We start from the raw sequence: 25,953 nt of genomic DNA, 5'->3' as shown, positions 1-25,953 counted from the left end.
ATGTTTGTACTAGGTAATTCCTTGATGAAAAATATTGCCATAAGAAATAAAGAGGTGTGAAAATTAAAATGTGATTTACTATGTTATTTTGAAAGCTTGGAATGGTAGAACATTATCTATCTAGAATTATGCTGCACTTAGATACTCACTTAATTTGGAAAATTTCCCTTTCTTTTTTTTTTTTATTTTGGGTCCGGTCGTGGGGCCTGAACTCTGGGCCTGGGTATTGTCCCTCAGCTCTTCAGCTCAAGGCTAGCACTCTACCACTTGAGCCACAGCGCCACTTCCGGCTTTTTTCTTATGTGGTGCTAAGGAATCGAACCCAGGGCCTCGAGCATGCAAGGCAAGTGCTCTACCACTGATCCACCTTCCCAGCCCCTCCTTTTCTTTTGTTTATAGATTCTGTTGTATTTCATATCATATTTATGGTCATCACAGTTAATCTGCTTGACAGTAGAGATTGTGTATAATCATCAAGGAAAGAAACAGAGGGGTTTGAAAGTAACAGGACTTGTATGTACTAGCTCCTTGAGAAGCAGAGATCAGGATGATTGAGGCTCAAGGCCAGTTCAGGCAAAAAAATTATAAACCATTCGTCCTAACCAATAAAAAGCTGGATATAGTGGTAAGCAGCAACATGGGAATCATAAATAGGAGGATTGTGGTCCAGAATTGCTAGGCATAAATATAAGACCTTATTCTAAAAATGACAAAAGCAAAAAGAATTGAGAGCATCTCTTAAGTGGTAGAGTGCTTGTTTGGCAAGTACAAGGCCTTGAGTTCAAAACCCTACTACCACCATCACTGAAAAAAGCAAAACAAAATAGTTTAAAATTCTAAGCTGTTTTAACTGTTTTACATCTCAATATCTGGATATGTCAGTTAAAAGATTATATTTCTTTTGTTAAGGCTAATTGAGTGTTTTACCTTTTTCTTAGGTAAGAGTGCAGTTTTAAAGTGTCTCTTGGATATTCACAAGATTTTTCAAGAAAATGACCAAGCTTATATTTTGAACGATCTTTACATCTCAGACTATTGTGTGTGGGTCCAGAAAACCAAGTAAGTTTTGTGTTACTTAGGAATTTCTAGATGCTTACATACTTGCCATACCACTGACCAGAAGGAAGAAAATGAAATAGCTTGGGGAATGCATTTTAATAGGAGAGACACTCATGTAGCTGCCTGACATTTTAGAAATAACTAGATTGACATAGGAGTATGGCAAATTTGTATAGGTAGGGAGTAGATGGTGAAAAGCTAATTTTATCAAAAGAGATTGGCATGGGCGGGCTGAAAAGGTGGCTCAGTGGTAGAGTGCTTGCCTTGTATGCATGAGGCCCTGGGTTTGATTCCTCAGCACCACATAAGTAGAAAAATCCAGAAGTGGTGCTGTGGCTCAAGTGGTAGAGGGCTAGCCTTGAGCTGAAGAGCTTAGGGACAGACAGCGCCCAGTCCCAGAGTTCAGGCCCCATGACTGGCAAAAAGAGAGAGAGAGAGAGAGATTGGCATGAGCACCCTAGGAATTTGTTCCAGTACTCTTACCTCTCTAATATGAAATCTCAAGACCAGGGATCTGAACATGATCTGAGTTTATTATGGAGGAATGTGTGTGTATGAATATACAATCATATTTACATGTGTCAACATCATAGGATGCAAACCTACATCCCATCTAATCCAAATGAGAGCTCTGCATTTCTGTACTAACACCTGACTTACAGAGTCCATACTTCAAAGTATAAAAAGTATACAACCTTCATGGTCTAGTACGGTGGTTTTTGATAAACACTCACTAATGGATTCCAGCACTTGATAGGTTAAAAACTTCAGAAAACATTTGCCATTGTCTCAATCAAGAAACATAATAGGGTATTCACTGAAAATGCAGTGAATTTTTGTTTAGGAAGAAGTTTAGTGGTAGTTGCTTCTTATCAGACATGGTCAAATAAATGATTCATTTCAGTAGAAAGAGACTATTAATTGAAAACTTAAACAGAACTTCCTTTCCCCTCCCTCCCTCCCTCCCTCCCTCCCTGCCTCCCTGCCTCCTTGCCTCCTTCCTTCCTTCCTTCCTTCCTTCCTTCCTTCCTTCCTTCCTTCCTTCCTTCCTTCCTTCCTTCCTTCCTTCCTTCCTTCCTTCCTTCCTTCCTTCCTTCCTTCCTTCCTTCCTTCCTTCCTTCCTTCCTTCCTCTCTGACAGGGTCCTTGCTATGTAGCCCAAGCAGTCCTTGATTTTGCAGTCCTTCTGCTTCAGTCTACTGAGTACTAGGGTTACAGATGTGCCCCCCCGTACCTGGCAAAAAGAGCTCTTCATTGGACTGATCCCTTGGTGCTATAGAAAACAATGACACAATATCACTTGTGAATAACTATGAGATTTTTATTGTTACTGTAATTGGCAAATAAACACTTGTATAGCTTTTAATGCCAGTTTTTTCAATAGAATAACACAGGAACCAATTTGAGGCTTACTCTGCCTGTTATGTGGAAAATGCTCAGGGGTTGGTCGAGATAACGCCTAGTACAGACCACAGGTGGTGTCAGTAGTTGTGTTGGAAAGCTAGATGTTGCCAGATGGAACATGGAATCTTTCACCCTGAGGTCAGAGTGGCATGTCTTTACTTCATTTGATCCCCCTGCTAACTGAGCTTATCAAATACCCTGCTGCCATTTCCTGTGATTACTTCCTCTTATAATAAAATTAAATCGACAGAGTCTATGTGTGGGTGTTTTGTTTTTTTTTCAGATTAGGGATTGGACAGCTGTGTATTGAGTTTGAGGTCTGTGCCAGGATGTCTATTTGTGACAACCCTTGTTAACTACAGGAAGATCACATTGCATGAAAGTAAAGAGAAGGAGGTTCCTAAGCTCATCCAGGGATTTTCAGTTACTTTCTCTTTAAATGTTCTCTCTTTTCCCTGGGGTTTAAGTTGTGGGAAATTAGGCAGAATTCTTAGGTTCTTAGTTAATTGTTCTGATCATGTTAGGTTTGGGGAAGAAGGAATTGTGGGGTAGGGCAGGAGAAGGAAATCAGGAGGAGCTCTTCAAATGACTGAAAAAGCAGTTGCTTCATCTTTACCAATTTGAACATAGCTTTTCTTTCTCTAAGTAGGCCTTGATGTTTTTTACTTTGAGTTTAAATTGAATGATAATCCAGCTATTTTTCTCCTTCTTTGAATTGACACATTTCTCCATTCATCTAATTCTTATTAAAATTCATAATATCCTTTTTTATAACCATAGTGTGAATGGACATTCTATTATCATCTTTCCTGTGAACTTTCTTGGCTATAAATTAACTCTTTTTGAGAGGGTTGGCATGCCTCTAAATCATACTCACTTACTTATGATTCATTGATAGTACGGGGGGGGGGGGGGGGGGTTCCTGTGAAAATTCTATGTATATATACTATGTATTTTGAGCAACTTCACACCCTCTATTATAATTCCTTAATTCCTCCCTTCCCTTTGAAAAACAGTCTTTGTTGTGTGCGTGGTGTGTGTGTGTGTTCACGTGCGTGTGTGTGCATACTTGCCCACACATATGCATGCATGCCAAGCATGGAGCTTGAACTCAGGGTGACAGTGTTCCTGAATGCAAATAACCAGTTTTGCCAGCACCATTTGTTAAAGAGGCTGTCTTTTCTCCAACATATGTTTTGGGCTCCTTTTTCAAATATTAAATGGGTGTAAATACATGAATTTGTTTCTAAGTCTTTGATCTTTGTGTCTGTTTTTGTGCCAGTACCATACTGTTTTTGCTATTATGGTTCCGTGGGATAATTTGAAGTCTGGTATTATTTATGTCATATGGAGAGTTATTATTGGTATTGTTGCTCTGTTTGCGAAAGATTGCTTTGGCTATTTGGGGTCTGTTGTGCTTCCATATGAATTATAGGATTGATTTTTTTCTGTGTTTGTGAAGAATGACATTGAGATTTTGTCAGGGACTGCCGTGAATTAGTAGTGTAACCCAGCTCTAAATTAGCATTAATGCAGTGAATTTCCATGAGTTTTATTACTGATTTTTCCTGATTGTTTTGCCTTCTGGTTTATTTCTTTATATAGTGAACTTATGAAATCTAGCACCTTACTTTTACATTTTAAAGTAATTACGTATTTTTCTTAGTCTATATTTGATTATTTTATTATGGTCATAAAAACTATAAATTTTTATTTCAAATACTAAACAAGTTCACAATTCTAACTTGCACAAAAAATAGCATCTCACTTTCATAGCCATACGTTTACTTTGGAAAAAAAACTTGGGTTGCAAGCAAATCTCATGCTGAATTAATGAAGTTTGAGCATCAGTTACATTAGTTTTTGCCTTAGTATGACTTAGGCTTTTCCCTGTGATGTCTGGCTTGTAGAGTGTGTTTGCAAATTTTAACAGTTCAAGCTCTTGAATTCTTTTTTTGTCAGTTACAGAAAACCTTCATCTCTTGTTGCCTATCACTCTAAGTGACTTTGAAAATGATGAGTGAGAGACCAGTGCAGTGAATTTACCTGGTGGCAGCATGTTAGGAAGTGATTTGCTTGGGATCATGGCTTACAAAAGATAGATCTGGAGCCACAGGTGTGTCTCAGTGGTAGAGCTAGCAAGTTTAAGCCTCTTAGTTCAAACCCTAGCATTGCAGGTTTAAAAAATAAAGGTATGATAGTGTCAGGGCTTCTGATTTTAGATTTCTTATTTTCCTTGATGTCTCCTACAAACCCAGTTGTCTTCACCCATGGAAGGTGGGAGAAAAATGCCCTCTGTCCCCCCAGCTTTCCCCTAGAGGGAAAGGCATGACAGACTGTCATGCATCAGGGATGCTTTCCTGACACTTGGTTGAGAGGTCACAGGATGCATTTCATGTCTGCCTCATACTACAGTGATCTAAGTGCTTGTCACTTTTCCCTTTGAAATTTGAAGGGCATGGAAAGAGCTCCCATTTGGGCCTGTCACAGTTCCTTGTGAGTACAGTTGAATTGAATGGCATCTATTAGAGCTAATTCAAGGAGAATTTTTCATTGTTTAAAAATACTGGAACTCCTTAAAACCAAAAAAAAAAAAAACAAGAAAACAATTTGGAGTTGGGCAGTGATGACATATGCCTGTAGCCCTAGATACTCAGGAGGCCTTCAGTGTAAATCTGAGCTAGTGCCTAACATATCAAATTACTTTTTTTCTCCAGTATACTTTGTAGTGGTTGTTTTGGTTTTTGTTGTGCTGGAGATCAAACCCATGGCCTGACAGTTGCAAGTGCTTTTCCTCTAAACTTCCAACTCATCTAGTATAGTTTTTTGTTTGTTTTTTAAGTAAAAAGGAAGGAAAAGAACAGAATAAGACAAAAACCCTGTCTTTGAAATGCTGCACCTATTTGCATTCTAACTGGTAGTTAATTAGTTAATAATTAACGATAGCTAAATGTAATTCTTGTTACATTTAGCTTTCCACTACCTTTTGCATATTTTTCCCCGGGGGAATCTTACTCTCTGTGCTAAGGTGCAGTATTTGTGGAGACAGCTCTCACTAAACAGTTACATCTCGCTTGAGAAATCTTGGACCTCAGTTTCCTCCATTGTAAGTGAACTTGAGTCATTTCAGCACTGAATTCATGACAGTGAACATTTAAGGCCATATCTCTGTCTGGTTGGTAGCCTGCATATGTGTTTGGTGGGGAGCTAGCCTTCCACTTCTCAGAACTATGTAGGTATACTCATTTCTTGTGGCTCACTCTTGTGATGCATGTATCTTCCTGAAGGCTCTGATCCAGAGGTCCAGCATCAGCCCTGAGTGTACAGGTGGTGTGGTGTGTCCTTCAACATTACTAGGCCCTCTTGTGTGCCAGGTGCTGATGTGGGTGTTAGGAGTATGTTCTCCCAAAGCTGATCCTGCTAGGGAATGCAGATTTAAGCAGAATATCTTGCTATGTCTGGTAGTGGCGACAGAAGGGAAGTACAGTGCTATTGAAGCTTCTAGAACAGCATACAGTAAGTCTTTGAGTTTAGGAGAAGGTTTCTATGGTTTGAATATGGTTTTGTTTCCATTGGAACTGCTAAGTATAGAGAAGTAGTAGACTTTCAGAGATGATTAGCTCTTTAAGAGTGGTCCATGTTTTTCTCATGAGACAGCACTGTCACAGAAATGGACTTGTTCTCATGAGAGTAGGTAATATTGTAAAGCCAGGTAGCTCCTTCCCCACACTCAACTCTGCACAGGCCCATTCCCCCTCTGCTTTCCTTCCATGCATGGGCTGGCATGTGGCTCTTGACAGGAGCTGATCAGGTACAGTACTGTGCTCTTAGATCTCTTGAACTAGGAGCTGAGATAAACTTTTATAAGTTACCTAGTCTCCGGTTACTTGTTAAGCCACAGAAAATGGATTCAGACACTTCTGGAGAAAGAGTACAAGATCTAAAAGACAAAGAGTTAGGACCTGGTGAGGTAGCTCAAGCCTGAAATCCCATCTACTTGAGAGTAGATAGGAGGATTGCAGTTCACATTCAGCTCAGGCAATAGTGAGCTCCTGTCTTAAAAACAGTCCAAGTCTAGTGGCTCAAGCCCATTCCAGCTGCTATTTGGGAGAGCAATACCCTGTATGAAATGCTTCCCTGGTAAATGCCTGAGTACTGCTAAAAAAAAAAAAGATCAAGACGAGTTAGTCAGATGGGCCACTTCTCAAGTACTGGCAAACTTGGCATGGGTAGATCACAGGTTGGCAACAGGGAGGCAAGAAATGAAGCTAGAGAGGTTGTGTATAGCTGTGTGCATCTCAGTTGCTGGGATTGTTGTGAAAATGTAGAACAAGTAGAGAGCCTTCAGCTGTGCAGTGTCTATGTGAGTGTCATCCTCAGGTCGCATGGATGGGGATACTGTGGTGCTGGCAGAGCTCAAGTCTGTAGGAGGTATGATGATCCAGGCAAAGAGCAGCCTTAGCCTGAGCCATGGTTGTGGTCAGGTTTGAGAGGTAGGTGAGACAGTTGGGGTAATTGCCTGAAGGGAGTTGGGTAGAAAGGGAAGGTGAGACCCAGGTTTTTACTTGGTTGGTGAACTTGGCCATTGTAGGTGCAGTTGCTGAAATACTGGGGAACTGTGGGTTGGGGGATAAGATGAGAAAGGTGGTCTTGGAAATGTTGACTTGTGACCTCTGAAAAATGAAAGAGGTTCAAGAGCATTTGGATTGCAGCTGGGGACATGTATGGAGAAGAATTCAGACAAAGAAGGGATGTGAATTAAATAGCAAAATATAAATATGCTCTCAGCTTGCATGGTACTGTCTATTTATACCCATCTGGATATAATAACTGTGAGGAACAGATGCATTCCAGGCTGGGAAGTAACCGCGCAGAGATGACAAGGAAACAGGGTAGGACGTGGCTCACAGCTTTCCCGGTTGTGGCTGGGGTGTGTAGGAAGAGCAAGAGTGAGTGTGAGGCTGTTTGGTTTTGGATCATACTTGTAGTCTCCTAACACTGTTGAGTAAGAGAGCCTTCTGTTAGCCTCTGTGGCCCTGAGGTTTTAGTAATGAAGTTAGATAAGAAATTTGCACTAGAGGCTGCCAGTACCCTGGTTTTGCATTAGCTAGTCACATCATTATTATTTTTTGGGGGGGGTCCAGTCGTGAGGTCTGAACTCTGGGCCTGGGCGCTGTCCCTCAGCTCTTCAGCTCAAGGCTAGCACTCTACCACTTGAGCCACAGTGCCACTTCCGGCTTTTTTCTTATGTGGTGCTGAGGAATCGAACCCAGGACCTTGAGCATGCAAGGCAAGTGCTCTACCACTGAGCCACCTTCTCAGCCCCTCTAATCACATTATATAAAAGAAACTCATTCAGACTGTCAAACTGTGGCATGTTTGTTAGGAGAACACAGTTATTGTCTGGAACCCAAGTGTGGAGTATAGCTAGCCTGGTGAGCCCAAACCATGTGACAGTGAAGCAGACGCTTGCTCTCTGGCAGATGGCCACTTGGGAGCTCCCTTCTGCAAGCTGCTTGGTGCAGACAGACGAGTTCTGAGTTCATGTGTCCTTACATACAGCAGAGATGGAACCAAGCCCCTGCTTTGTTACTCCAGAAAACTCGATTGTCCAGTGGTCAGTGTCTTCTTCTGTCCAGTTGCCTGGTTGATGTGGAGTGAAGGAGGCTCTGTTGGGTGATATTCACTACTTCCCACTTTAGTAGAAGTGAGTGATTCTCAGAGAAGAGTGTACAAAGGCATGCCACCACTTCCTGAGGACTTAGCTATTTTCCACCTCAACATTTTAATACTGCCATGGAAAACAGATGTCCTTCCTACCATCACCTCTGTCACTTGTATTCATGGTAAATCTGCAGTGCTGAAGACATCCTATTAGATGCAGGCTGGCCAAGTTGATAAGCAGATACTCTAGGTGGTTTAGTAGTTCTCAGGGAAGTTAATTCTCTGACAAATTGTAAAACATTAAGTGTTATATTTAGTGCTAATGATTTGCATGTAAAAATTTCAAGAAACAATTGTGCATATTCTAAAGCAAGTTAAACCACCCTTGAATTGGAATCATTCTTGGTAAGGGGCTTACTCTGGCAGGTCAGGTTGTTCTTCAGTTTTACTGTTTATTTTTAATTAAGCACACACATTCATCCTGGATGGAAGCGCGGTTTATCTCCATGAGGGAGGATTAGTCCACACCAGTATCCAGGCACTCGAAAGTCTGCCATGTGGTTTCACGGAGACAGGATTTACTTAATGGCTCTCTACCTCACCACCAGGGCCTCAACAGTGCCCACTGGGGGTTGGTGTTCCTCATTAGACTTCTCTTACAAGAAATTTGCCAATAAATCATAGCACTACAGAGGTTTCCACAGATTCAAGATTAAAATAGCCCTTTGTGAAGACGTGAAGGCTCTCTGTAACTGTATATGGAAAAAAAAACAAAACAGAAGAATTGTATATCCACGTGATAACATTTTATGGGATTTGCTCTTGGTTTCCTTTTTGTTTGTGATTTTATCCTACTTATTCTTTTCAAATGAGCTTTTTGTGTTAGTTTTAGAGTCATAGACAAATTATAAAGATAGTAGAGAGAGTTGCCAAATATCCTACACTCTTTACCTCTGTTGTTGACATCTTACATTAGAATGACATATTTGTCATAGGTGATGAATCAGCATCGATATATTATTAGTGACTGATGCTCATTCATACTCAGGAGTATTCTATGCATTATGCCTAGCTATAGCTCTGGCCCTGTTACATTTGTCTCTGGCCTGTCTTGTTTTAGTCTTGGATACATGGCTCTGGACTGCTCTGTCCTTTGTTTTGGCTGGCTGGAGCTGTGGTTTACACAGTAAGCAAGTGCACCTCTTTGCTTTTGAGTGTTTGGGGGCCTCAGCTCTTGGGAGGAGACTGGCAGGATCGAATAAGAGTGGGTGATGATTGATGTAGTCAGGTTGTGTAAACCAGCATCTGCAGGTGCTGGAGAGTTTTCCCTGTGTCTGGAGTGCCTTAACATCTTACTAGAGAAGAGACCTGCTTGATTAATGTGGCGTGTGTGGTTATCGCACTCAGAGAGGGCCCTGCCTAAGCAGGGGCTTCATCAAGAACATCCTGTGAACAGTCACAAGCTAGCTTTTTTTAAAAACTGACAACTTCAAGTACAATTTCTTTTTTCATCTGCCTATTATGATTGAAACCCAATCCTTGTTATAACATAATTATCTCAGCTGAAGCCAGCAGGGAATTGCTGCCTTAATGGAAGGGGTGTGAAGTCCCCTAAATAAATAGAGGATTAATTACATTCCCAGCATGTTGTGAAGGTGATGAAATTGATTGTGATCATTCGACTTGTCCCGTTTCCTGCTCTGACTACTTTCTTGAATAAATAGAAGCTGGGAAAATAATAGAGCTCCAAAGTGTGCTGTTGGCCAGGAGGTGTGGAAAAGGATCTCTGTGAACCTATTTAGAGTTTAAGTGATTTGTGTGTTTACTTAAAATAATTTTATCACTGGTTGTGCTTATACTGTTCTCAGTTTAACACCTTTCCAGGAGATCACTTTTATTTCAAGAATATGATTAATAGCTGAGTATTACTTTGATAGATTTTTGTTTTTGTCTTTTATTTTGAGACAGGGTCTTGCTATGTATCTGGGCTAGCTTCAGACTTAAGATCTTCCTGTCTAAGCCTCTCAAATGCTGGCATTATAGGTGTATACACTATGCCTAGCCAACAAGTTATACTTAAATGGATGGATATCAGAAAATTCTTTGCTTTTTTTCTGGGAGAGGAGCAGTGATTGAATTCAAGGTGTAAGGTCCGCTCCTGGATGGCAAGCAGACTCCACCCTCCTCGCAGCAAAGTCTCCACCCAGTACCTGCGTTACCTAGGCAACTGAGACACCTGGAAGAGGTCACATCTGAATTTGATGTGGCCACACCTTTCCCCGCCCATACCCTACATAAGGCCTAGCCCAGGCCCAGACTCTCTCTCTCTCTCTCTGATCGTTTCTAACTCTCTATCCCTCTTGCTGTTCTTTTCTAGCTCTCTCTCTGCTCTAACTCTTTCCTCTCCCTTTCCCAGCCACGTGGAGTGCCAACCTTGCCTGTTCCCAGCAGGTCTACTGAATAAACCTACCCCTTACCTGAATACCACGTGCATGCTGGTGCTGTTCTTACTTGGCTACCTCTTTTTGAAAACCTAACATAAATGGTGCCGTGACTCGGATAAAGGCTTAAAGTCAGGAAAGCTGGGATTTTTCTGTTTTTTTTTCCTCTTTTTTCTTTTTTTGTTCTTCCCTTTTTGCTCTGAGGAATACCCACAGTTCTGACGGCCTTTTGCGAACTTGTCTGTCTGTGGCGGAATCAGCGCATCGATACCATTGCTGCCTTCACATCCACGTCCACACCACTTCTCTACTCTGGTGAGTGAAACTACTCTACGGCTCTCTGTTGCTCAGTCTCTGTCCAGACGTGGCGCCACGCCAGAGAGCTCCTACGGCCTTTAGCTGAAAGGCCGGTCACCTCTGAAGCCGAGGACGCTTGGCTTTGGGGGCTTGGCCATTTCTCTCTAGAGGGCTCTGGGGGAAGTCGGGACGCCGCTTCTGCCTGGTCAGCTCTCCTTCACTCACCAGACTGACTCTACTCATTTAATGGGGTGCTACGAATCACGCCTGAGCCGTGAAACCCCTTTTAAATGTCTCCTGCGCTCCCTGGAAAGCCAGAGAGCCTCATTTTTATGCCATTCTCAGAAGTACAGTTTTTGCTACTGCAATGGTAAATGGTCAGAAGTTTGTTTAATTTCAGGCTCTCTTTGCTCTCTCTCTGCCATTCATGTGCAACTTTCTACCCTTTTTTCTACAACTTTTTGGCTTATGCCCTGAAGAGTGCGACGCAGGCTGGGTCCCAGGGACCCCCCTCTAGGTTCCCTCTCAAAGGCTAGCCAATGTAGGCTTGATCTATTTGTTCAGGGTTTCTTTGCATTCTTTCAGAAATTCGCCATCTTGAATTCGCCATCTTGGCCACGTGGTGGGTTAAGGGTTTGGCCCCATCTGACCCTTAACCTTCCACTAAGTTTACTACTCCATCTATTCTAAGGTGCCTTGCTAACAAGTTGCTCTTTTCACAGGCCCTGGTAACGGAGCCCCAACCATCTGATATGCTTTGTTAGCAAAGATGTCTAAATGTTGTCGAAATTTTAGGTTTTGAGTTTTGCCTTTTTTGTTTTGTGTTGTATATTCTACTACTGACTACATGGTTCTAAAATACTGGGCATATCTATGCTAAAATTCTCATCACATCTAATGAGTTTTGTTATTTCAGAATATTTGTTGGTCAATTCTTGATAAGAACCAGGTAAGCTCTACTTATTCTACTTGATCTCCTTGTTGCTTTAATTGGAAATAATAAAGGGCTTTTGTGGCAAAGATTTCGGTTCAAAGCCAGCCCAGGCTGAAAAATCCCTAAGACTCCATCTCCCAACTAACCTGCAAAGAGCCAGGCTGGAAGCATGGCTCAAGACTCTTATCTCTAACCAGCCAAATACTGGAAGTGCTATTGTAACTCAATGTGGTAGAGCACTAGCCTTGAGCAGAAGTGCTCAGGGACAGTGCCCAGGCCTTGAGTTCAAACCTCCTTGAATATTAGTGGTACTGTAACTCAAAGTGGTAGAGCACTAGCCTTGAGCAGAAGTGCTCAGGGACAGTACCCAGGCCTTGAGTTCAAATCTTGAATACCAACTGGGACAAGCCATCCCAGCAATGAGCACCTAGACTCAGCCAGTCTGGGGAACAAGGGAACATGGAGAAGAGTAAGAGGAGATAATGTCACATCAGCTACTTTGTGCCTGCCCTTTCAAAATTAACCAGAGCCGGGAGGTCAGTGGAAGTAAGAAGCCTACCCAGCTAATGTCTATACCTGTGTACCTATTAACTGAACAGGAATTTATATTCTTGCCTTTGTCACCTGACTTCTCTACCTAGTAGCCAGATGTCAGAAGTAGCTAGGGACATTTCTAACAACATTTTCAGCCCAAGTCCTTCCTCTTGCCATTTATTTGCTCTCTAGTATTTTTTTCCAGCCCCTCAATGCTCATGAGACTTCTCCAGACTTCACCTAAGGACTCACGCCACCAAGGGACAGCTGCTGCTCACTGCCTTCTCAGGGAGGGGACCAAACTCCAGCCTTTTACCCCTATTGTCGACGCCCCTTGTCAGCAGGAAGTAGCCAGAGAGAATCCTCGCCCTATTTCATGATTATTAAAAGGCTGGAATGTAAGGTCCGCTCCTGGATGGCAAGCAGACTCCACCCTCCTCGCAGCAAAGTCTCCACCCAGTACCTGCGTTACCTAGGCAACTGAGACACCTGGAAGAGGTCACATCTGAATTTGATGTGGCCACACCTTTCCCCGCCCATACCCTACATAAGGCCTAGCCCAGGCCCAGACTCTCTCTCTCTCTCTCTGATCGTTTCTAACTCTCTATCCCTCTTGCTGTTCTTTTCTAGCTCTCTCTCTGCTCTAACTCTTTCCTCTCCCTTTCCCAGCCACGTGGAGTGCCAACCTTGCCTGTTCCCAGCAGGTCTACTGAATAAACCTACCCCTTACCTGAATACCACGTGCATGCTGGTGCTGTTCTTACTTGGCTACCTCTTTTTGAAAACCTAACACAAGGCCTTTCACATGCAAGGCACTAAGCTATCACTAGCCCATTATCAGCAAATGTCTGGTCCATATTTAGATGTTTGCATTATGCTATTTTTTTTTTTTTTTTTAGTTTTAGTTTTTCGGGAAGTACTAGAGTTTGAGCTTGGGGCCTTGAGCCTAGCAACTGCTCTATCTCATTGGGAACCTGGTTGAGGAGGCAGTGGTATTATACTGTTTTGAAAAATCATAAGCCGAAAGTGCATACTGAACTGGTTCAGGCTTATTAGAAACATTCACAGAACAAAATCTCAGAAGGACACATATTCATGTTCCTACAAATTATCTCTGGTTGTGAACTCATGGACAGATTTGCTATTTTACGCTTACTTTTGGGCATGTTATAGTAGTGAATATATATTCATACACACATATTGTCTTAAGTATACATCTTAAGACATTTAAAGAAGTGCTTGAAGCCAGTGCTGGTGGCTCATACCTGTAATCCTAGCTACTCAGGAATCTGAGGTCTGAGGGTCACAGTTTAAAGCTAGCCTTGTGCAAGAAAGTCCATGAGATTCTTATCTCCAATTAACACCCAGAAAAATGGATTTTATTTAATTTTATTTTATTTCTGCCCTTAGTATATCCTAATGCTTCAGGAAAATTAGCCTGTAGTTCCTGCTGGAAGTGACTTCACTTTCAGTGTGATGTTTAAAATTATAATTATCAGCATCCATCCTAGCTAAATTGTCTTAATAGACACAGTGGTTAAAGGGACTTCACCTATTTGGTGTAAGCTGAAGTGATTGGACCAAAATGTGGGTTAAGTACTGGATTAATCATAGAAAGCAGCTTTCAAAGCCGGAGTTGTGAAGCTGGGGTTTTGAATGCCACAGCACCAAACATCTTTTCCTTTCAGAAGTTTTGCCCTAGCAGGATTTCAGGTGTGAACTTTAAACTTCACCTCTTCACCTGGTTAAGTCTAAGCAACATCTTACTAGAAAGATTCAACCTTAGACCTTAGCTAAGCCTGGTGGCTTAAGGCTATAATCCTAGCTACTTGGGAGGCAGAGATCAGGAGCAGCCAATGGCTGAGTGCTATGGAATGTACCTGTATTCCTTGTGATAAAGAGAGAACCACAGTCCAGGCCAGCCTGGACATGCCTTGAAATTAACCAATGCAAAAATAGGCTGAAAGAATGCCTTCTTAGCAAGTGTGAGGCCCTGAATTCAAATCCCAGAACTACCACTGATGACGACAAGGAGGAAGAGGAAGAAGCCGAGGAGGAGAGAGAAAAGAAAAGAAGAGCTTTATTCCAGGTTGTGTGGAAACAGATTTGTTGTGGTCCTTCAACAGAAAGTGGTGCTGATGACTCACTACTACTCAGGAAGCTGAGATCTGAGGACCACGGTTCAAAGTCAGCCTGCACAAGAGGCCATGAGACTCTTATCTCCAAAAAAACTACTCAGAATAAAACCGGAAGTAGTGCTGTGGCTCCAGTGGCAGAGTGCTAGCCTTGATAAAAGAATCTCAGACATAGCTCCCAGGCCCTGAGGTTAAGCCCCATGACTGGCATTTAAAAAAAGGTGTGGGGAGGGTCCTCCTGTCATCTGGACAGGTCAGTTGTAACCTATTCCCCTTCCCACCTGCTGGTACAAGATGCTCTGGGAGTACAGGTTCTGTCAGACACTGCCTTTGTTTCCTGTCTTTGGGATCTTGTCTTGGGAAGATGCTCATGTATCCATCCATTGACTAAACAATAGAGTTCGGACCACGTGTAGGATTCTGTGCTCTGATACTGGATCTGCCATGGTAAATAAGAACCAGACCTGGCCCTGCCCCTTGGTAGAGAGATGAGCATCAGAGATTCACATTCACAAAAAGTGAACTTGAAATCTTGGGGAGTGCTGCTTAAAGAACATATTCACATCATAGCTGCCTAGACTGCTGAAGTGTAGGAAGAGGGAAGAGGTATGTCAAGGGAAGATTCCCTATGGAAGTGTGTGCTTTGAGGATTTGAGAACCTCAGGAGTTGGCTTCACAGGGAAGGGTGGTGATCTTCAGGGAGATGCAGTAGATCCATCATGTGCAAAAGCCCTTTGGCAGGAAGGAATTCTGTGGGTGTTCCAGAAAGTAAAGGTTTGGAGGTGTGGCTCAAATGGTAAAGTGCCTAGCAAGCATGAGGCCCTGGGCTCAAACCCCAGAACCACAAACACAAAGGCAAGAAACAGGAACTGGAGGATAGCCAGGGTGACCAAAACATAGAAGAAGGATATATGTGTATAACTAGTGGGCAAGAGACTGACAATTTAGGCTGAATTTAGACCATACTTTGTCTTCCAAATACTGGAGAATTTGAGTCTTATTCTAACAGCATCCTTACTAGTAAGGATTTAGAGAATCTGATGGAGATCACTGGGGTTGCAGTCGGGCATGTTTAGGGCAGTTTGAAGGCTGTTAAAGGGCCCTTGTGAAGGATGGATGCGGCCTGTGTGGGGAAGGAGGATTTAGGAACTAAAATAGATTTGGGGATGAGAGAGAGGCAATGTGGAAGGTGATGCCCGGGTATGTGGTTTGTATGTAGTATTTCTCTGATTTTGGAAAAGTCTCAACATAATAGCTTTTGTGGGGAAATCTTCAGTCTATAGAACTTAATCTCTTGGGATAATTCAGGCAATAGCTACTTTTCTTTCTGTGTCTCTGTTGTTTCTTTTTATTATGTAAAAGAGCTATTGCGCTCAGTTATCTATTGAGAGTTTGCCTTGAATGTCTTTTCGTGTAGTTACAGAGTATAGTTATTTTCTTACTATAGTCCCTTATAAAACATAATAATATATAACATATATGTATAGATTAAGGAATAACATTAAATGGAACAGGAACGTACTACCCCCATCAATGTCAAGAAGTAGAACAATCTCTCAGAGGCTCCCTTTGATACTAGTGCCCCCCCCCCCACAGCCCCACCCACTTCCAGAAACCACAGCATGAATCATGGGGCAGTGGTTTCTTTTCCTTGACTTAGGTATATATCCTGGGTTTACTGTTTGTCTTACTTGCTTCATTTTTTAGTTTTTGGTAGTTCTGAGGTTTACTCCACTTGCTAGGCATGTGCTCTTACCTCTGAGCTACACTTCTAGCTTTCTTTTTTCCTGGTTCTCTTCAGGATAATCTTGCTTCCTACTCAGGCATGCACTGTCCACTCTAGGCTTCCCATCATTGCTGGGATCATGGGCTCATGCAGCTGCATCCAGCTTCCCTCTGGAGATGGAATGCCATGGACTTTTCTGGCTGGCATGTCTTAGATCCATGCGTGACCCTCCTGTTTTCAGCATTACCCCCAGCAGTGTGCTGCAAAGGGGTCTCACTCACCAACTTCTCTGCCTGGGCTTTGCTTGAAATCCAATCCTCCTTATTAGTTAAGATTACAGGTGTGAGCCACCTGCACCCAGTTTAATTTTCCTTGCTTTTGAACGTTGAGCACATGAAATCATTTGAGATGTGTTTGCACTTTTCCATAGTTAATGGAGCAGAGCACACACATTCCACGTAGTTTCCAGTCACTGGTGTTTCCACTCCTGTGAACCCTCTGTCTGTTGTACTCTGCACTTTCTCAGTGGGGCTGTCTTTCTCTTCAATTTGTAGGACTCTTCCAGTATCTTAGATACTAGTCCTTTATTGGTTAAATATGTTACACACATTTTCTCTCGGTGGATAGTTGATCTTTCATTCTCCTTGTAGTGTCTTCATAAACAGAAGTTTTTAATTTTAATGCTGTAGAACTTTATCAGTACGTTCCCTCATGGCTGTGCTTTTTGTTTCTTGTTTAAGAAAGTCTTTATGATTTGGATATCATAAAGATATTTTCCTATAGTACCTTCTAAAATTTGTATTCTTTTTGCGATTGGCATTTAAGTTCTTAGTCCACCTGGAACTGATTTTTTTTTTTTTCTGTGTTGTGAAGTAGGAAATCCAGTTTCCTGTCTCTCCATGTGGATACCCTTATCTCAGCTCTATTTATTGAATGGTCTAGCCTTTCCTCATCTGCCGTCATAAATCAAGTTTACATGTATGCCTGGTCTGTTTCTGGGTTGGCTGTTCAGTCCCCCTGATTTACTTGTCTGTCAAGCACCGGTACCACACTGTCTTAATTACTGTAGCATTCTGGCTTAGAATCAGCTTGTCAAGTTGCATGAAAACTGTTTTTATTGGAATTGCTTTGAATCTATTAATCAGTTTAGGGAGGGTGAAACATTTGGTCTTTCTTGCCAGTAACATAGTATGACTCTCTCAAGTTTTCTTTAATGTCGTTCACCATAAAATTCTGTAATCTTTTTCATAAAAGGCTTACACATATTTTGCTAGATTTATTGCTTTATATTCTGGTTGCTCTTGTAAAGAGGGTCTCTTTTTGAATGGTTACTTTCAAGCTGCCTGTTTAAAGGGCATATGGGCACTTTTTATATTGACTGTAATTCTAGCTGCCTTAGCGCGCGCGCGCGCGCGCGCGCGCACACACACACACACACACACACACACACACACACACACACACACACACACACACACACACATTTCAAACTATGTCCTTTTTTCTTTTTCCTGTTTTCTCCACCTCATTGTTATCACTTAGACCCTCCAGTACCATGGTGAATAGATGTGGAGGGTTTAAATCTGCCCTTTTAAGAATATGGTGTGTACTGCAAGCTTTTATACATGTTTATCAAGTTTTAAGAGGTTCTTAGTTTGCATAGTTTTTTGTTCCAAATTGTTATGGAAGGTCTTTTTGTGTGTGTGTGGTTTTTAGTTTGCTTTTGGGTATGGTTTTGTTTGTTTGAAGACTGTGATTTGAATTCAGGGCTTCAAGCTTGCTTACTCAGCTGTTACTCTGCCACTTCAGCCACACTCCAGCCTGGCTTTGTGCTGGTTATTTTGGAGATTTTTTTTTTCTGGTACTAGGGCTTAAACTTTGGACCTGGGCCTTATCTGTAAGCTTTTTTTGCTCAAGGCTAGCACTCTACCACTTAAGGCACAGCACCACTTCTTGCTTTTTCTAAATAGTGTATTGGAGTAAGAGTCTCTTGGAGTTTCTTGTCTAGGCTGGCTTTGAAATGCTATCCTCAGATCTCAGCCTACTGAGTAGCTAGGAACACAGGCATGAGCCACTGGTGCCCTGCTTAGAGATGGATTTTTTTTTCTTTTCTTTTCTTTTGCCCGGGCTCTCCAAACTGCAGTCCTCTGGATCTCGGTATCACAGGTGTGAACCACTTGTGCCCCAGCTGGTTATTGAGTTTTGTGGCATGGTTTTCCTCATCTTTATTGATGATCTTGAAGTTTTCTTCTTTAATCTGCCAATGTATTGAATGCCATAATTTAAATTAGGCATTGTGTTTTGGGGATAATCCCATCTTGGTGTATTATGTAAGTCCTGTGCTAGGTTTGGCTTGCTAGATGTACATGCGTGCCCTAAAGGGAAGACAGGGAGGAGGAAAGATTGACCTGTGCTTTTCCATTCTTGTGCTACCTTTTCATGGGTTTGTGATGAAAGTTATACAAGCCTGATAAGATGAGTTGGGAGTACTGCTTTTTCTCTTCTTTTGAAATAGTTTATGTAAGGTGGAAATTATCTGTTCCTTGAATCTTTGATAAAATTCAACAGAAAGATATCTTGGATCTGGGTACTGTGGCTCATGCCTATGCTTCTAGGTACTCTGGGGGCAGAGATTGGGTGGGAGGAGTGAAGGTTTAAATGCAACTGGTGCAAAAAGTTTGCCCCATCTCCACCAGTAACAAGCTGCTACGATGTTACATGCTTGTCTCAGCTACTTGAGAAGCATAAACAGGAAGATTGTGAACCAGGCCAGCCTGGACATAAATATTGTACCCTACTCAAAAAATAACTGAAGCCTGGGTACCAGTGGCTCAGGCCTATTATCCCAGCTATTCAGGAGGCCAAGATCTGAGGATCACAGTTCAAAGCCAGCCTGAGCAGCAGGAAAATCCATGAGACTCTTATCTCCAATGAACAGCAGTGGCTCTGTGGCTGAAGAGCTGAGGGATAGCACCCAGGCCCAGAGTTCAAGCCCCATGACCAAAAAAAAAACCACAACAACCAAAAAACTGAAACACAAAAGGGTTGGAGGCATGGCTCAAGCAGTAGAGTACTTACAAGGCCTTGAGTTCAAATCTCAGTACCATCAAAAAAAGTTTTGATTCTTGACTACAAATTTTTAGTTGATAAAAGACTTATTTTGTCCCTTATTTCTGAGTCAGTTTTGATGGGTTCCATTTTTCTAGAAATACATTCATCTTAGTATACATTCATCTTAGTATACGTTTGTAGTATTTCTACTTTTTCTTGTTTTCATATCAGTTTTGCTAGAGCAAATTTGTTTACTTTGTCACTGTTTTACTGTCTTGATACTGGCTGGTCGTGCGTTGGTTATCTTTGATTATTATTTGCTTTTGTCTGTGTCATTGGATTCCATCTCCATGTTGGAGGTTCGTTCTATTCCTTCCCCCACAACTTCTTAGGTAGATACTTATTACTACATTGACATTGAGCCTGTCTTCATTAAAAACCATGAATTTTCCCCAAGTGGCTGCTTTGTGATTTCACAGGTTTTGAAATATACTGAGTTTTCATTAGCATTCCACTCCAAATAATTTCAAATTTTGCTCATGAAATGTTTAAAAGTATGTTTCTCTACTCCAAATATATGGACTTTGGCAGTTTGTTTGTTCTTGTGCTGGTCCTGGGGATTGAACTCAGCGTCTGGGAGCTGTTCCTGAGCTTTTTTTGCTCAAAGCTAGTGCTCTACCACATGAGCCACAGCTTACTTGAGGATTTTTGCTGAGTAACTATACATAAGAATCTCACAGACTTTCCTGCCCAGGCTTGCTTCAAAATCAATCCTCAGATCTCAGCCACCTAAGTAGGTAGAATTACAGGCATGAGCCACCAATGCCCAGCTAGCAGTAATATTTTTATTGTTGATTTGTAAAGTCATTGCATTGCTTTCAAAGAATGATACTATTATTTTGAAACCACCTGAAATTAATTTTGTATCTACCTACGATGTAGTCACTCTTCATAAATTTTTTATTTTAGTCTTCAAAATAATTATTTTTGGCAGTGCTAGGGTTTAAACTGAAGGCCTCACGCTTGCTAGGTGGGCTCTCTATGGTGTGAGCCACTCTGCCAGGGCATATATTTTCTATTGTTAGCCTTCTGTATGTCCTCATGGGTGTGTGTGTGTGTGAGAGAGAGAGAGACACAGAGAGAGAGAGAAAGAAAGAGAGCTGTCAGTTTTGAATGGAGAGATGTATGGACATCTCCTGCTGTGCTGACAGTCCTGTCAATTTCTTCCTGTAGACCTGTCAGTTCTTACTTTCTGTGTAAAGGCATGTCATTTGCTGTTAACAGTTTGTAATTGTTATAAATTGTTATGATAGTTCTATCTCTTGGTGAGTTAACATTTTTCATTATGTAGTAATCTATTTTTATCACTTGTAAAACCTTTTGCCTTATAGTCTGTTCTGTTTAATTGTGAGTAGCATAGCTGTCCAAGGTACTTTTTAAATTTTGTCTTGCTTATATTCTGGTCTTCGCAGGGTTTAATTTTTATCAACATTTTTTTTTTTAGGTAAACCTTGACAGTATCAGGGTTTGAATTCAGGTTTCCTGCCTACTAAGCAGGTGCTCTGCCACTTGGGCCATGCTTTCTGTCCTCTTTTTGGCTTTGTTATTTTGTTACTTTTGTCCAAGGCTGTCCTCAGACCACAATCCCTACCCATGCTCCAGTATAGCTGGGGTGACAGGTGCATACCTCACGCCTGTCTTGTTATTCAGAAGGGCTCTGATGAACTTTTTGCCCTCAAACTACGTCCTCCTACCTCTGTCTCCTGAAGAGGTAGGATTTACAGGCAGGAACCAGCATACATGGCATCAACTTGATGACTGGTTTCCAATAAACTCAAATATAATGGTAAATTTACCTGTTGTGTATGTGGAGAAATGTACTTTGAACATATGATGTACAGAACTGGTCCCCAAATTATTGAGATACATCAATAATAATTTGGGGACCAATTATACCTTTCCACATTTTGGTTTAGAGTCATCATGTTTGGTTTCCTTGAGTCACATCTTTCTGTCTGTGATTCCCGACTCCACAGTGTCTTTAGTTCTTCCTCTAGCCTCTTGTGGACGTCCCTCTCTTCTGGTCTCCTTTCCTTCCTTTCTCCTTTCCTGCCACATGCTGCCACAGTCTGACACTGCTTCTTGGATTTTCCCACTGTAATGCCAGCCTGGCCATTCTGAAATGATATAACCATCGCTGTCTTGTTCAGAAGTCCTTGGCGTTCCCCTGGTCCACAGGATAAAAGCCTAAATGTCTGGCCCTTCCTTACATCCTCTTCCTCACAGTGGAAGCATGCACCTCTGACTGGACACCCGTCCTCCTGCCTCAACTTGTGATCCTCCTGCCTAGTCTTCTGAGTTCTGGATTATAAACATCACCACATCTAGCAGGTTACACATTGCCCTGGCTTTCTCTAATAATCCACCAAAGTCTTCTCTCTGTAAGAGTTAAAGCCAATGTTGATATCACTTCATTGGTGCTAGTCATATAATGCAGCCAGTCACAGAACTGAAAATTCTGTCAGAATCCTCTTCTTCTTAGGCCTTTATTTAGTGAGTCATTCTGCAGTGTCACCCCTTTATTCTTGCTTAGCCCCATCAGGAGTAGCCCCAGCATGGTAAACTCCCTGTGACTGAGAGACCTTCCATCTGAAGTAGCTGAGGTGGCCTCACCACCTTCCTCCTCAGCCGTGTGGATATTGGAGGGTGAACACTGTTCTCTTTTGCTCCCAGTTAGTTTTTCAGTGGTCAGTAAAGCACTTTTGCCATTAGTATTTAATCAGCATCAGTTTTTGCCTTCCATGATCATAGCTATACTTCTACCCTACTTTCTTCCCTTGTCTATCATTCTTAGTTTTTTGAACAAACTGTGAGCTCTGGTCAGACAAAGAGAGGCAAATACTTCCTTCCTGGAACTTCTAAGATGTACTCTGGTGTGTGTGTGTGTGTGTGTGTGTGTGTGTGTGTGTGTGTGTGTGTGTGTGTGTGTGTGTTCTTCCCCCCCCCCCCCCCCCCCGCCACACACACACCCTGGGGTTTGAAATCAAGACTTAATGTTTGCTAGGATAGTATGACATCACTGAGCCCACACCTCTGGCCATGTTTCTCTCTGTACTTCCCACCTGGGCCTACATCTGAACTGCTGCCCTTGAAGCTTCCTGTCATTGCTAGGATCACAGGTGTGCACCACCATGATCCTCCTGTTCTCAGCCTTCCAAGTAGCTATGATGACAGGCATGAGCTACAGTACCTGGCTTCATTCTCTCTTCTTAAGCCAGGATCCACAAAGCCAAGTCTTGTTTTTAATTGCAAGGCTGGGATCAGAGAATCTTCCCCTGCCTCTAGAACTGAGCAAGGCCATATAGACAATCATGATTCAGAGTTGGGATCTGGGGCCTAGTGGCAGCTTCAGATACCTGCTGTCCTTGGACAGCCATTTAAACCCTTTCTCACTTCAGCTATCCCTAAAATAGAAAAGAATTGGCAAAATTGGATGGCCTGATCCTTGCAGTACATTTAGGGCATATTAACCCAGAACTCAGAGTTAGTAAATACCTGCTAAGATCAAAGCTATGTTGAAGTGATACTCATTGAACTGAGGCCGTCAGTCCACAGAAGTAGCTGTATTATTTATCAAGTGTGTACTGTATGCCAGGCATTGGGCAAAGAACTTTGTGAACATTATCTCTCTTCATCTCACAGGCTGCCTATGAGTTTTGGTTATGTCCTCATTGCAACTTGGAGAGATCAAGTAATCCAGGCCTGTTTGACATCAGAGCTGGAAGTCTTGGCTGCCTTGCTGTGGTCACCCAGCCATCTGGTGTCTTCCAGAACTTGCAACCCCCTGGTGGCCCTGCATGTTCTGCTGATGAGCATCAGACCTAGTGTCTTACAAGCTTCTGGTCTAGTTAGGGAGAGAAGACAAGATATAGAGGGACCATAGTTAGAGAACTTCTGAGTGACCTCTCCTCATCTCAGTTGGTTGTTAAAGATATGGTAATAAGAAAGACACAGAAGGGAACATCAGGCTGGAGCAAGGACCTGAAGGTGTTGGATCTGACCTGGCACATAGATAAAAGGAAGATGATCTTAGCAGGGACCTCCTTGGAGCAAATCTCAGGTCAGAATTGACCTGTCAGGTGTCATCACCACCCTGCAGTGGTGGTCTATGTGTTGAGCCCATAGGGTACGCAGGAATGGAGAGGTGAAACTAGATCTGCAAGTACGAAGTTGCAAGCTAGAGACCCTTGGGTCACATTTAGCTCTCAGTAAGTTTAGGAAAAGTTAAATTAGTTGTCAACACTTAAAAATTGGAAGATTTTATAGAAAAGTCTGGATTTACAGCTGCTCTTGAAATCATAGAAGTACTGGCAGTTGCTGGGCCCACATCCCCACATGGCAAAATTGGCTGGAGCTAGGGCCAGCTGTCCCCATTATGTAGGACAAGTGCTCTCCCCTCTGTCACAGACCCCCATCTACCCACTAGGCTCCATCTGTCTGGCCCTGCAGCCACAGAGTTTGTGGCCTTGGCCTTGGCTTAACATAGGAGCTCTCATGTTGGACTGGGTTCCAGACACACTGCAGGCCCTAGGCAAATCGGAGCCATTTTTTTTCTTTGCTGCTGGATTGCAAGGGCCTAGCAGCATGCCTAGCAATCCTGGGCACTCAGGCCATGTGGCACCTGGGTAGCAGCAGTGACTGCACTGGAGCAGAGTGGCTTTTGGATGCTGCCACAGCGCTCCAGGGTGTTTTGGTGAGAAACAGGCCTGTCAGCCTGGTGGCTTAGTTTGAACCTTGTTCTCAAGGCCTACTGTGGCTCACCATTAGCACAGAGGAGGCTTGTGGTACAGGAAACAATCTGCATATATTTGTCAAGGACCAAACTACAGCTCCAGCATTGCTACTTTCAGCTCCCTGCAGGAGCATGGAGCACAGTCCTGTTGTTTTCTTTTCCAGACAGCCACTGAACAATAGGAACAGAAAGTGCACGAACGAGGAAGGCAGGCTTCCAGCACAGACTTTGTCGCACACAGCAGGCTAAGAGCATGACAAAGATCACAGCAGCGCTCTGAGTCCTGTGTGTAAACCTAGTTACCTTTGTGTAAGGCTCTGATCTCCTTCCTAGCTGCTGACAGCAGCTCTCCACATTTAGCCTGTTGTTGTGTTGCTTATTTATTTATTTACTCCCTTTTCTTCTGCATTTGATATTCCTCCAGGTACCATCTTAATGCACCTTGCCTTCCGGACAGTAGGCAAGAAGAAAGTCTTGCTGCCTCTCCCTCAGGCTCAGGTTTTGGAAAATCAAAGCCAAGGCAGAGGCAGTTCTTCCTGCCTGCAGCAGGGTCAGCGATGGGTGTAATGTGTCCCTCTCAGTGCATTTCACCTGATTCCTTGTGTTGTTGAGTAAGGGAGTGAAGAGCTTCTGCCTTTTTAGGCAGGTGGGGTCTGCAGCTCTGATCAAAGCCAAGCTCTGTGCTCCCTGTTTCTTTGTGGGCCTGGGTTTGCTTCCACAGAGTGTAGAGTGTGGTGGCTCTTGTTCTAAGCAGGAAACATTTCAGTCATTTCAATACTATCCTTTGAATCAAACCATAATTAGGCTTTTGCATCCAGTTCTTGTAGGAACACGAAATGCCCGGCAGCCAACAGGTTTGGTTCTAATCACCATCCTCTCACAGTGGAGGTTTAAATGGTATTGTGTGTTCCTATATTTAGTAAAATAATCTCTCACAGCCACTCTTTCATTCTTATATTTAGTAGTCAGTAATTTTTGTCGATAGCAATTTGAGTCTGACTGGGACATATTGGCAACTCCTCAGTTCTAATTATAGACTTTTGCCTGTGATTCTTGAGGACTAAGTGAACGCAGGATTTTAGAGATGGCCAGCAAACTCCTGGAGCGCTCATCTCTGAGAGTCATTGTCCCTATAATAAAATGTGGACTAGGTCAAATATAGCTTCAGTTTGATAAAACTAGCCTGGGAGACGTACATACATGAGTGCCTTGTCCAGTATGGGTGGCATGATGAAGGACTGGTTCTATGGTGGTTCTACTAACAAGCCTTGGCTCCCAGCACCTTGGTCAACTTTTATGTCATCAGTTAACATTATTTACGGAAGTGGCCTTACTGCTTCTGAGGATGGTCCAGCCTACCAACATGGGTCTATGCATATGAAAATCAGGCCACATATGACTCTTGTGGCTCTGGAGAGTAAACACTTGGCCATCCAAGGAGTGTGGAGAGTTTCTTACCTCCTAACACGGTGGATGAGATCAGCCAGGCTCATATATGTGGAAGCAATTTGAAACCCCGGAGGCCAAGGCCAGCAGGAGAACATTAGTACTTGGGATTTGTGACTCCCCTGTGTTGTTCCCTGATGTCATTTACATTCTCTAGGCCTCATCCGGGAGACGTGCTTGCAAGTGATGAAGTCATTACCTGGTGTGTTTCTAGTGGCTGAATGCTTATATAACTACTTTCCTAGCTATGTTAGTTGTAAAATGATACAGCTTATTATATTTATAATATAAAACGCTATCCAGCTCATATTTATAATGTGAAATTCCAGCCAAAATTGTTTTCTTGCATTCTCTTAAACCTCTGGGTCTTCCTTTGAAGAAATGAGGTGATGTGTTATTGCTTTCCATGCACATGGACAGTGCGGGCTGGATATCAGGCTGAGGCTTTGATTATAGAGTATGAGTGTGGGC

At 42.6% G+C, this 25,953-nt stretch overlaps 1 protein-coding gene across 2 annotated transcripts in view; it reads left to right on the top strand.

Annotated features, from left to right (window-relative positions):
* Shq1 (SHQ1, H/ACA ribonucleoprotein assembly factor) overlaps positions 1 to 25,953 on the top strand; it is an 84,817-nt gene that overhangs the window by 48,160 nt on the left and 10,704 nt on the right. For both annotated transcript variants that reach the window (XM_042680192.1, XM_042680191.1), the window contains one exon: positions 939 to 1,059. In XM_042680192.1, coding sequence (XP_042536126.1) covers positions 939 to 1,059 — 121 coding nt within the window. The remainder of the gene's footprint in view (positions 1 to 938; positions 1,060 to 25,953) is intronic.

The sequence above is a fragment of the Dipodomys spectabilis genome, unplaced genomic scaffold (genome assembly GCF_019054845.1).
Source record: "Dipodomys spectabilis isolate Male_0828 unplaced genomic scaffold, ASM1905484v1 ptg000054l, whole genome shotgun sequence".
Lineage (NCBI taxonomy): Eukaryota > Metazoa > Chordata > Mammalia > Rodentia > Heteromyidae > Dipodomys > Dipodomys spectabilis.
This window is presented reverse-complemented; position numbering and strand designations above follow the sequence as displayed.